The sequence below is a fragment of the Gadus morhua genome, chromosome 2 (genome assembly GCF_902167405.1).
Source record: "Gadus morhua chromosome 2, gadMor3.0, whole genome shotgun sequence".
In the NCBI taxonomy this organism is placed as follows: domain Eukaryota; kingdom Metazoa; phylum Chordata; class Actinopteri; order Gadiformes; family Gadidae; genus Gadus; species Gadus morhua.
In genome coordinates this window covers 22,230,593-22,243,092 of record NC_044049.1, presented here as the reverse complement: position 1 = coordinate 22,243,092, position 12,500 = coordinate 22,230,593, and the positions used below count along the sequence as shown (strand labels likewise).

The 12,500-nt window shown below is 48.6% G+C and overlaps 1 protein-coding gene across 1 annotated transcript in view; it reads right to left on the bottom strand.

Moving 5' to 3' along the window:
* Positions 1 to 4,635: 4,635 nt before the first annotated feature.
* LOC115557070 (alpha-1,6-mannosylglycoprotein 6-beta-N-acetylglucosaminyltransferase B) overlaps positions 4,636 to 12,500 on the bottom strand; it is an 80,210-nt gene continuing 72,345 nt past the window's right edge. Inside the window, exons 12-14 of the mRNA XM_030374654.1 lie at positions 10,588 to 10,662; positions 8,154 to 8,434; positions 4,636 to 5,831 (exon numbers count right to left, since the gene is read on the bottom strand). Of these exons, the coding sequence (XP_030230514.1) occupies positions 5,633 to 5,831; positions 8,154 to 8,434; positions 10,588 to 10,662 (555 nt within the window). The 3' untranslated portion in view covers positions 4,636 to 5,632. The remainder of the gene's footprint in view (positions 5,832 to 8,153; positions 8,435 to 10,587; positions 10,663 to 12,500) is intronic.

The following is a 12,500-nucleotide window of genomic DNA, read 5'->3' as shown; positions in this document are numbered from 1 at the left end:
CACACACACACACACGCACACACAAACACACACACACACACAAACACAAACACACATACTGACATGTATTCCCACACGCATGCACTCACACTCACACACACACTGACACATGTACACCTCCTTGCACACACACACACACACACAATAATGTTATTGTATTAACCTTTGTATCTATTTGATTATGAGAGTGTGTGTGGACGATGGCTGGTTGAAGCCGCCTGGTCCAGTCTGATTGGACTCTGGGGCTGGGTGAGGCTGCACACCTGTTGCACGTTGAGTAATCAGTGTGCACAGGTTGAAGCAGCCATCACTGTACACTCAGGGAGAGATCTCCTGCATGGCAGCATGGAGCACCAGGCCATGTATCATTATCTACATACTTCACAATAAACTGGCCTCAACACCAGCACCCTGCGTCCTGTGTCAGAGGAGCCCAATAAAAGTCACATAGGTGAAGTGTGGCATGGCCCTGGTTCCAATGATCATCAATCATCGCCCTCGCAATGAAAAGAGGTCTTGCACACACACACCCCTTCCTCAAAAGACAGATGGCGTCTGTCAGAATAAACCGCCCTGCGGCTGTAAGCCAGAGGCCTTGAGCCATTGGGGTCTGCGGTTATCGTCAGCCCAGATCACAGAGCAGGGGTCTTCTCAGAGAGCAGCGACCCCCTGCCCTGCTGGGAGCCCTGAACCTGTAGTGATTAACACCGGGGCAACCGTGGAGCCGCCGGGGGAACCACATCGGACCGCTTTACCTTCTCGACACGATGCTTTGTGTGCACCGTATTTATGTTTTATATGCATAAAGCTAAAAATCCTTAAATGAAATGAGTAGGGCAGGCTGACCTTACTTCCCTCCAGAGAAAAGTTAGTTTAAAAAAAGATCCACTCACAGACTGCCGCTGCTGTCACCGATGTCAGCGATATGAATCAAATCAAAACAAAATCTATCGGCACACAAGGCCACGCTTCAAGGCACTGCGGTGGGAACGATGTTCTTGGAGGAGGAGGAGGAGGTGCAATGTATTTCCTCTTCATCTCGGTGTGGTTGAAAAGGGTCGTTTGATTCAGGAAATCATAAAAAACGAGAGGAAGACAGAAGTTAAGAATAGCACAGGTCTGGCCTGCCGGTTGGAATGATTAATCGCGTGTCGGCACGTTACTGCAAACTTCCCACGCAACAGTTTGCTTTCTGAGAGCAACTGGAGGAATGGAAGGTTCTCTTGATGAAAAATTTACTCTGTCGATCGCATTGGACCAGTGGAGAAATAAATCTTCATCAGTCTGAAAGGACTGGTTTTCCCAGGTGGAGGCCAGGAAACGGGTTAATGAATAGCGGGGAATTGTGATGGGAAATCCTTCTGTTGATTAGTTTTAATAATTTAGGCTTTGTTTTCTTAGGGTTGTATTATCTAGCCTCCCCATCTGTTTACTTGTTTCACAACCCTAACCCTTTTTTTTCTACCTTTTGCTTAGGCTGAACCGGTCAGAAGGAAGCAGTGACCTCCTTATCTATACCATAACAACTCCTTGACGTCAAAGTCTCCCTCATGATGTGTGGACCCCTGCATTGAATGGAGGGGGTGAAACTGCGTCTACAGGTGAGGAACTGTGTTCTGGGTTCAATCCGCCAGAGAGGAGGCTGCTTTATGCATATATTGAGTCTGTACATTTTTCTCCAACTATTACATGATTTTTGTATTCAGAAGTCTCATCTATCCTTGACACAACATCTCATTAAGAAAATGCTAGGACAGAATGACTCACACAGCAACGGCGGTGTCAGCCATGCAAGGTGACAGCCAGCTCGTTGGGAACAGTAAGGGTTAGGTGTCTTGCTCAGGGTTACCTCAACACTCTAGGAGGAGCCGAGGATCATTCTCGCAACCTTCCAGTTATAAGTCAACCCACTCTACCTCCTGAGCTAAGCCGACCTGGGAAGAACAGTCAGAAATACAAGTAAACCAACAACCAGGGCCACAAACCGGGTGACCTGAAGTGAACTGCATGAGACCCAGCAGGGATCCCAGCGGGACGCCGGATGGCTTTATCTAAAAAACGGAATAATCCTATAAATGCGTTTCATTTGATCATAAGCGTGTTTTGAGGCAGGGGAGAAAGAGGAGTACTGCATTGAGGAATGTCTGTTGTTTGGGCTTTGATGACGTGAAAATGAGAATGTAGAAGCTAGCCGCCGGTGCGGGGCAGGAAAATACAGGGGGGCTCCCAGCACGAGGCGGTCTGGAACATCGAGTGACTAACACCGTGGAAGGAATCTACCAAACAAGGAGAAGCAGGGAGGACTGCATCCATACAGCTAAACCCTTACCTTTGTATGCACCATATTTATGCTTTACATATTTTCATCAAATAGATAGGATTCAAACATTTCACAAGAACATGTATGAAAGCGGTTTTAAACACGGCCGCACGACCCCATAACAAACTGCTTCTCTGCCTCGCATAATTTTCTCATCTTCATGTGCAGAAATCTATCAGGAGCTGTTTCTGAGTGCAGCTGAGAGGGAGAGTGTGTTTTAATATCTGCAGACGGAGATGCCAGCGCAATCGATCTCCGGTCTCACTGTATTACCTCAAGAACACGGCACAACTTCTGAGCTGCTACCATCACACCTTTCATCACAGCCTCACCTGGAGTTCAATCTCAGAGGGAGATCTGGGATCTGAGATGCAACTAAGGCTTGAATCGTACACAGTAGAACAGATATAAGAATACGTTAAATATATATATATATATATTTCACTTATCTTATAGGATTAGCTGTATGAGTTTCAAAAACAAAACCCTCTCTCTCTGTCCCTCTCTCTCTGAGAGAGAGAGCTGAGACAGGAAATGAGGTCAAGGGAAAATCGAACAATGACACAATAAAAAAATAATAATCTCCACAAATGAATCAGCAATACAACCCTTGAATAGTAATGTGTTTTCGCGATTCAAATCAGATTTACAAAAGGATTGTTTAAAGCTTCTTTGTTTGAAGGCCTTTTCAAAGGTCGCTGTTGTATTCCAGTATCAATACATTGTCTGATATATAGCAATATATATATATACTGTATACATTTATACTGTATATATAAATATTCTTTTATATATATTTTTTCTTTTTTCGGTTCTGGTTGTTGCGGCACTGAAGGGTGCCAAGAACTCAGCATGGCACTGGGAAACACTCCCATAATAATCCCTCACCCTCCATTATCCATTCTTAGCACAATGTTCTCAACATCCAGGAAACGTCTCATGAGTGTGCCGCGGAGCACTTTAAAACGACCAGGCGACGCGGCGCTGACCGCGACGTGACGCAGCAGGCCCCAGTCTCTACGTTTCTGTTCTGACCTCCAGCGATGTGTCTGTCACCTGCTCCCCCTTATCCCAGCAGGCGGGTGGGGCTCCCTGCTGGGAGGAGAGAGCCAGAGCAGCATGCCTTCACAAAAGAGTCAGAACTGGAGGAGATGAATGGGAGGTTCATGTTGAACTGCTGATGGTGGTGGGGTCCAGTCATTTAAAGTAGGCCATTAAGGAGCAGGAAGGGGTTAGACAGCGAACACAGAGATAGGCCATTAAGGAGTACCTATTATACTGTATATCCATAGGGCTTACCCCTACCTACTCCTTAACGGCCTCATCCCTCAATGGTTAGACAGTGAACATAGAGACAGGTCATTAAGGAGCAGGTAGGGGTTGGACAGTGAATACAGGGCAGGTCATTAAGCAGCAGGTAGGGTTGGACAGTGCATATAGACGGGTCATTGAGGAGCAGGTAGGGTTGGACAGTGAATACACGGCAGGTCATTAAGCAGCAGGTAGGGTTGGACAGTGCATATAGACGGGTCATTGAGGAGCAGGTAGGGTTGGACAGTGAGCACACGGCAGGTCATTAAGCAGCAGTTAGGGGTTGGACAGCGAATACAGGGCAGGTCATTAAGCAGAAGGTAGGGGTTGGACAGTGCATATAGACGGGTCATTGAGGAGCAGGTAGGGTTGGACAGTGAGCAAACGGCAGGTCATTAAGCAGAAGGTAGGGGTTGGACAGTGAATATAGATGGTCATTCAGGAGCAGGTAGGGTTTGGACAGTGAATACAGAGACAGGTCATTGAGTTAGGGGTTAGACAATAAATCTATCCATGGTTGGATGGCCTAATCCGTCTTATTTATTTTCAAAACTCTGCTATAGGCAAGAAATAATATATTGTAGCAGAGATATCTCTTCTATTCTGGCGATGGTTGTCGTAATGTTGTGACACATCACAGCTCACTCTCAAAGTCTCTCTTTATGTTTCCTCATGAGCAACAAACAAAGCGTACCTTTTTCTGGATTAACAAACGAGAACATGAGATGATAGTAAATGGACTGCACTTATACAGCGCTTTTCTAACCAGTGGCCACTCCAAGCCCTCTATAATACTGCCTATCACTCACACACATTCACACACCAAAGGCTGTGTCAGCTATGCAAGGTGACAGCCAGCTCTTCAGGAGCAGTAAGAGGTGTCTTGCTCAGGACACCTTCCAATCGGAGAGGCCGGGGATCGAACTAGCAACCTTCCGGTTACCAGCCAACCGTCTCTACCTCCTGAGCCACATGCCGGAAAAAACAAAGCATGGTTTCTCCGCTAGTCTTACTCTTGCCTTTTTATTAAAACAACAATTTATTTACAAATATACCGGTTACAGCACGCAGAAAATAGTACCTCTCTACATACGGGCTTGGGGTGCATCAAGTACAGATATCCAAACGACACGGCGACGGGTACGGACATCCAGTGACCACGACAGAGCAGAAGATCTCTCCTGCCTCTCCTCGTTCTAACGCTTAGCTTCTGCGATACATTTGGCATAGTTTAATTTGTCGTTAAACTTCACAAGTGTCATTCAGTGCAGAACATATAGACGTGTCAACCACAAGTAGAGCAGCCTCGTCACAAAACAAGAGAGAGAGCGTGTTCATGCGTTTCCCTGAGACATGTTGCCACGGTAACGGCGGCGGCCATTTTTGTAGTTTCAGTTCAGTTCAGGAGTGTGCGTGTTGTCTGGCCCGTGGAAGATCTCACCGACCACAGCTCCCACCAGGTAGGTAGGCCTCACCCACTACATTACAGGCCCCTCCCACAAGGAATACTGAGGCCTCTCCATCTCCCCACCCACATTGAGCTGGACAGGCTCCTCCCACCATGATATAGAAGGTAAGCCCCTCTCACCAGGAGTCGAGAAGCCCCTCCTGCCAAGAGATAGTCCAGAAGCCCCTCCAAGCAAGGCACGGGCCCCTCCCATCAAGAGATAGTGCAGAGGCCCCTCCCAACAAATCACAGGCCCCTCCCACCAAGAGATAGCTGAGAAGCTCCTCCCAGCAAGGCACAGGCCCCTCCCACCAAGAGATCGTCCCGAAACCCCTCCAAGCAAGGCAAAGGCACCTCCCATCAAGAGATAGTGGAGTAGCTCCTCCCACTAGGAGTAGAGAAACCCCTCCCAGCAAGGCACAGGCCCCTCCCACCAGGAATTAAAATGTCTCTCCCCTGGTCCTCTTGATCCAGAGACAGACCCCTCCCAGCAGGGCGACCCACAGGCCGGCCCCCCTCCCATCCGGCCCCTCCGGCCCCGGGCGGCGCCGGGGTCATAGGCAGTCCCGGCAGAGCGCCACCTGGCCCGGGCGGAAGTCCCTACATGGGCAGAGGCGGCGGTACTGGGCGGCGGCGCCGGAGCAGCTATAGAGGAGCGGCTCCGTCTGCAGGCTGCACTCATGGCTCTCTGAGGAGAAGGCCGGGAACAGGTGGTTCCTCTCCACCTCCATGGCCTCACACACCAGGTCCAACCTGGGGAAGGGAGGGGGAGAGGGGGAAGAGGGGGGAGAGGGGGGAGAGGGGAGAGGGGAGGGGAGAGGGGAGAGGGGATAGAGGAGGCGGAGAGGAGAGGGGGGAGGGGAGAAGGGAGATGGGAGAGGAGGGGAGAAGGGAGATGGGAGAGGAGGAAGAAGGGAGAGGGGAGAAGAGAGAGGGGAAGGGAGAGGAGAGAGGATAGTGAGGGAGATGGGAGAAGAGAGGTCAGAACCATTCCCCTTCTGGAAGCACAATGATGAACTTTTCTGGATCTTGGTAAGACAGGCATTTGCAGAAAAAGTGTGCAGAATTGAGTTTCCTTTGATTGGTTAAATATTTAAACAGCGGTGGGGAAGGAAGGAGTTCTTGTAGGTGGGGGACCGGGGGGATGATTGGAAAAGCTGACCAGACTCATTAAATGTATTCCAGAGCAATGGTGCCCAACCTGTGGGTCGGGGTTCCACTAGGGGTCGCCTGATTTGCATATTTGGTCATGGGAGGATATAAGATGCTTGGGATGGGTTGAAAAATTATTTATAATGTTTTAGAGATCTCCTAGAAGTCCCTGTAGAGACAACACTACATATGTTGTGTGAATCATAGCCATGAGCAAATGACTGGTGTGTTTGGGATGCGTGTATGTTCACGAGTACATTGATGTTACAGAAGTTGGTTGCGTTAAAAGCGTGTGTGGAAGGGTTAGACACACAACATATTGTGCCGCAAATATTTTCAGACACAAAAAATTGGGTCACAGGGCAATAAAGTTAGAGCTCCGCTGTGTTGGAGAGGTAAGAGCGAACCATGACCTAAACTTCTGGGAGAGAGACAGAACATTGTGGGTTTATGTTTTTGAAAGATCAGCTCTTTTAAAAGTGGAAGCCCACTGGGAGTTTATAAAGTAAAAGCGCAGTGATGGTAGATGGAAGTAGCCATTTATCTTCTCCTCCTGACACTCTTTATCTCAACTTCTTTGCACAGTTACAGTCAGAGCCCCTTCATTGTTCTACACTTCAATTAGAGCTACTTTATTTAGCTATAATTCAGTTATGTCGCCCATCTCTGCGACTTTATCTGTCATGGCCAGATTAAGTATTAAATTAAATAACACTAACCAAATAATTCAAGATGAAAGTGATGTGACGGTTATTATTGACATAACTAAATCCAATTTGGACCCAAACGACTCAGCAAATGAGTTATCCGGGAGATAAAGGTGAAAAGTGACAGGTTATCGAACAGACACTGTTCACCATGTCTAGTATTAGAGAGATCTGAGGTGTGTGTGCTTGCAGGCATGCGTGTGTTTGCGCATAAATGAGTCAACGTGTGTCTGTGTGTGTGGGTGTGGGTGTGTTTGTGTGCATGAATGGGTTTACGTGTGTGCGCGTTGCTGTGTGTGTGTGTGTGTGTGTGTGTGTGTTTGTGTGTGTTTGTGTGTGTGTGTGTGTGTGTGTGTGTGTGTGTGTGTGTGTGTGTGTGTGTGTGTGTGTGTGTGTGTGTGTGTGTGTGTGTGTGTGTTGGGGGGGTAATGGTGTGTGTGTGTGTGTGTGTGTGTGTATGTGTGAGTGTGTGTGTGTGTATATTGCATTTTATTTTTTGCAAATAAAAGAAAGCCTTGCTATTAAAGAAACGCAGACTCAAGCCTATTAATTCCAAAATTCGCTACAAGTCCACCGCACGACGGTGCAACTTGCTTTGTTCACATTTTTTAATGTGTATAACAACCCAAAAACTTGCCTGCTTGCCTTGCAAATCAAAGTTTTACAAAATTTGCCTTTATTATTTGTCTTTCTTAGCTGTGGAGGTTATTGAACTAGAAGTTGAACTTGCTTTGAACATCTCGAGCTGCCTTTGCCAATTGTCACTTTTGAGTCAAATCACTCCATAATCTCTTTTAAATTCCTTATTCCACGAGTGGTAGGCTACAATGTCGTGCTGTTTTAAAATATAACTAATATCGAAACAAAATAACCCAGGCGCAGTCTCATCTACGAGATGTTTGCTTAGTTGCCTATAAGGAAGGCGCTGCAACGAGGCGCGGCATGGAATGGATCGTCACTTAATTAAAAAAAAAAAAAATCCTTTGGGGAGTGTTTGCGTGTGTCTGTGTATTTAATAATGAATTGATATTGTCTGTCACGTTTTGTCACGTCATCCGATCTGCGGTTTAGCTGCGGAGTACGGGGCTGCAACCGCCAACCGCGCATCGCTAGCGTGCGTGCGGAATGCGTGTGTGCGTGCGTACCGTGCGTGTCCGTGCGTGGCGTGCGTGCGTCCGTGCCTGCGTGCGTGCGTGGTGGTGAGCGTTCTCCTTACTTGCTGAAGGCGTCCTGGTTGTTGATGAAGCGGTAGAAGGCCGGCTCGCAGACCAGCCCGGCGCCGCGGCACGCGTCCACACAGGACTCGCCGCCCCGCGATGCCAGCGCGCGCAGGGCGCTCAGCGGCGGCCATGACCGAGGAGGGGCGGAGGTGGAGGTGGTGCTGTTGGTGACGGTGGGGACAGTGGCAGCAGGGCTCCACGCCAGCAGGCTGGAGTTCTGCAGCCGGACCAACGGGCTCAGAACCCCTCCTCCACCACCTCCTCCTCCTCCACCACCTCCTCCTCCTCCCCCACCTCTACCACCTCCACCTCCTCCACCCCCACCTCCAACTCCTCCATCTCTTCCACCTCCACCAGCTCCTCCTCCATCTCCTCCACCTCTTCCACCTCCACCACCTCCCCCACCTCCACCTGCTGCTGATGCGGCTGATGCTGCTGATGCGGCTGATGCTGCTGATGATGCTGATGATGATGATGATGATGAAGGTGGTGGTGAAGGCCTGGAGGTGTTGGGTGGGGGGAAGGGCGCCTCAGGAGAGCAGAAGTCCTGCATGAGAAGAGAAGGTGTGGTCAGCAGACATAGCATAGGGAGGTGTACTTGCTATATATGATATAGCATGTGTATTATAGTGTAGAATAGTACGATAAAGCATCTGTAGTGTAGTATAACATGATATGATAAAGCATGTGTATTATAGTATAACATGATATGTTCTTTTTGTAGTATTGTATACTATGGCATAGTATAAACGGTTGATATTTTATGTGGATAATAAGTATAGTATTGTATGATATGGTACAGTATAGTATGGTACAGTATACATGGTAAGCTTTAGTATGTGTAGTATAGTTTATATGGTATAGTATGGTACAGTATACATGTTTAGCAAAAGTATATGTAGTATAATATCTTTAGTATAATAAAGCATAGTACATATATCGTATAGTAGTCATTCTGAGACTGACTCCTGGTGTGTTAACTTAATCAGCTAATAAAGTTAGAGCTCCTGTGAGGAGGAGACTAAAGTTTATTTAATTTATGTGGTTGGTTTTTGAATTTCTTTAACTGCCATTCAAAAGTGTCTGAGGGCTTCTTAAAGCACTTTATTAATCCATCGTATAAAAGATTATTGTTGTTGAACAGCAGCCTTCAAACCCCAGGCCTCTCAGAGTTTCACCTAATCACTTGAAAGAGGAAAGTGAATTAAAGTATAAGAAGGAAGTATAATAGCTTGATTGAAAAGCTGCGGCTGTAGACAGGGGGAGGAATCAAACATCCTAACAACGGCCCCCTGATCATCAAAGCTTCAGAACCACCCTGTCTGTCTGTCTGTCTGTCTGTCTGTCTGTCTGTCTGTCTGTCTGTCTGTCTGTCTGTCTGTCTGTCTGTCTGTCTGTCTGTTTGTCTGTCTGTCTGTCTGTCTGTCTGTCTGTCTGTCTGTCTGTCTGTCTGTCTGTCTGTCTGTCTGTCTGTCTGTCTGTCTGTCTGTCTGTCTGCAGTACAGAAGATGAGCCAGACCCTGGCTGACAGAGAGAGATAACTAGGGTTATTCAGAACCGTCCAGTGAGTCCATCACCACGGAAACGACATGAGGGGTGACCGGGTGAGATTAGGAGGCAGAATGAGGACCTGAGAGAGCACTGGTCTGCCCCATACACACACACACACGCGCACACGCACACGCACGCACGCGCACGCACACACGCACACACGCACACACACACACACACACACACACACACACACACACACACACACACACACACACACCGGGGGGGGTCCAGATCCTATTCATAAGGAGCTGATAATTTCATCTGTGCCCCCCCCCCCCCCCAGGTGCAGGAACCTGTTTATTAAGCTGCTTCCACGCCCCACAAGCAATAACCAGAGCTGTACTCTATCTCTCCATCTCTCCACCCGTCCACTCCTCCATGTCTCCAACCCCTCAACGCAGATAATCTAATTTGCACCATGCCGCACACACACACACACATTACCAGTGGCACACTCAAACACACTGGCGCTGCTGGACCGGCTGATACAGTTCAGACACATTAAGGTTTGAGCTAAAACGCAGACTCCGTTCATAACGGTAATTCAGCTGAAAGAGCTTTATTTTTCTTAAAAGGTCAACCGTTGAGCTCACCGTCAAGGTGTCTACATAATAGCTAATATAAAGGACAACGTTCTCTTCATTCAGGGCGCTGCTTTCGACTCAGACAAGAAAGATAGATCAATGAATGTATCGTGTAACTACTTTTCTTTGTACTTTTGTCTGCGGCTTTAATAAACAACCACAATGTTCTCTGGCTTGCCTAGCCTCACTCAAGGCAGATTAGAAACACACAAACACACACACACACACACACTCATAGACACACAGACACACCCACCCATCCCCTGGTCCCTAGGTCTAAACACAGACCCACCTGGTTGTGGATGTAGGCGTGCAGTCTCTCCAGCATTCCCTCACAGGAGAACTCAAAGGGGAGGAAGGGCTCCACCTGAGGCAGAGAGAGACACCACAACACCATGATCAATGTCCTCATCAGCACCGAATGGTTCGACCTTTAGAGGGGCGGGCCCACCAACAATCAACCGACCGCAGACTCAATGTATCCCCATACAAACCCAGGTAAACGTAACTTCATAAAGTGATATTGTACCTGACGTTGTTATGGTGAGGTTGACCTTTCTGTTTGGTGGTGCTGTTTGCAGCAAGTCAAGATTAAAGAATTACTCTATCTTCCGTTGCGGTTGGTATCGCTACAACCCACGGCTGGAATAAGATTGAAGATACCTCCGAACCCCACTAGCGGGCCCTTAAGGTGAGCTCTGCCTTAAGGTGAGCCTTAAGGAGAGCTCTGTCTTAAGGTGAGCTTTGGCCTCATGCTGGTATCTGGTTCAGAAGTCATAATGAAGCAAGTAGGAGTGAGGATGCCTGGCTTTCTACCAAGCCCACAGGTTCGCCCGCGGACACGGGGCGAGCGAACACAGAACTTCTTGACCTGAAGCCCACCACTAACCACAGGAAGAAGAAGAAGAAGAAGAAGAAGAAGAAGAAGAAGAAGAAGAAGAAGAAGAAGAAGAAGAGGAAGAAGAAGAAGAAGAAGAAGAAGAAGAAGAAGAAGAAGAAGGAGGAGGAGGAGGAGGAGGAGGAGGAGGAGGAGGAGGAGGAGGAGGAGGAGAAGAAGAAGAAGAAGAAGAAGAAGAAGAAGAAGAAGAAGAAGAAGAAGAAGAAGAAGAAGAAGAAGAAGAAGAAGAAGAAGAAGAAGAAGAAGAAGAAGCCGCCGCTGAAGGAGTGAGTCAGCCCCAACCCGGCCCGTATCACTCCAGCAGAGGGAGGGCTCGTCGGTGAGGCTGTGGCCCGTTTGTCAGCGCGGACGTTTTCATTAGCGTCGTTTAACAAGCCGTCATTACCGCGGCGTGTGTGGAGCGCGGCGGCGTGCGGCGGGGCCCCGGTGTGCCCATGCATCACGGCCGACAGCCAGGGAATGAATCCCATTAAACCCAGCAGGGCGACTACATCAACGGGACCAGCGCACGGGGGGTTAACCCGGCGATGGATGAGGGGGCCGGTCCGCTGACGGCAGACGGGGTCTGTCTGCCGTCCCGTCTGTACCGGGACGCACCCGGACTGCCTGCTGACTTCACCCACGAGCAGACGGGATGACGCAACCTCCCTGATGATCCCGCTGGTCGGTGGGGTCAGTGTGTGTGTGGGAAAGGGATCCCCCCCTCTTTCAGCATTCAACCCCTCTGACACTTTACTAAACCAAGGTTACTCCAGGGGTAATGGGGTGAAGGGTGGTGATGGGGTTGGTGGGGCGATGGTGTAGGTTTAGCACCTTGCCCCACCCTCCTCCTGATGCTGATGCTGACTCACTCATAACTAAAAGTTTTAGTGTTGGATGCAGACAGGGCATCAAATATTTAAACCCAGTGAAGATTATAATCTACATCGCTGTGTCTCCATACAGGTGAAGGAGACCATTTCTCCTCCCCAGCACTTGCAGTTAATTCAGATACAGGCTATTAATACTTCATAATAATATATAATACTTCATTTATACTTAACGCTCGGATCCCTGTGTGTCGGGGTCTTGCCGACAAACGCACAACCACCTGACAAACGCACAACCTCGGCACCACACCGATAGCAGGAACAAAGGTCTGCTCTCTGCAGGACGGGAGAACAAGAAGCAGGAATCCCCTCTGAGCGACTCTCTGAGACCCTGCTCCTGATCAGAGTTTCACCCCGTTCATAAATACTGCAGCCCTCGCAGCGTGTGGACGTACAGCAGACTGACTCAGAGTGCGAGTTAACCTCGCCGTGTCTGAA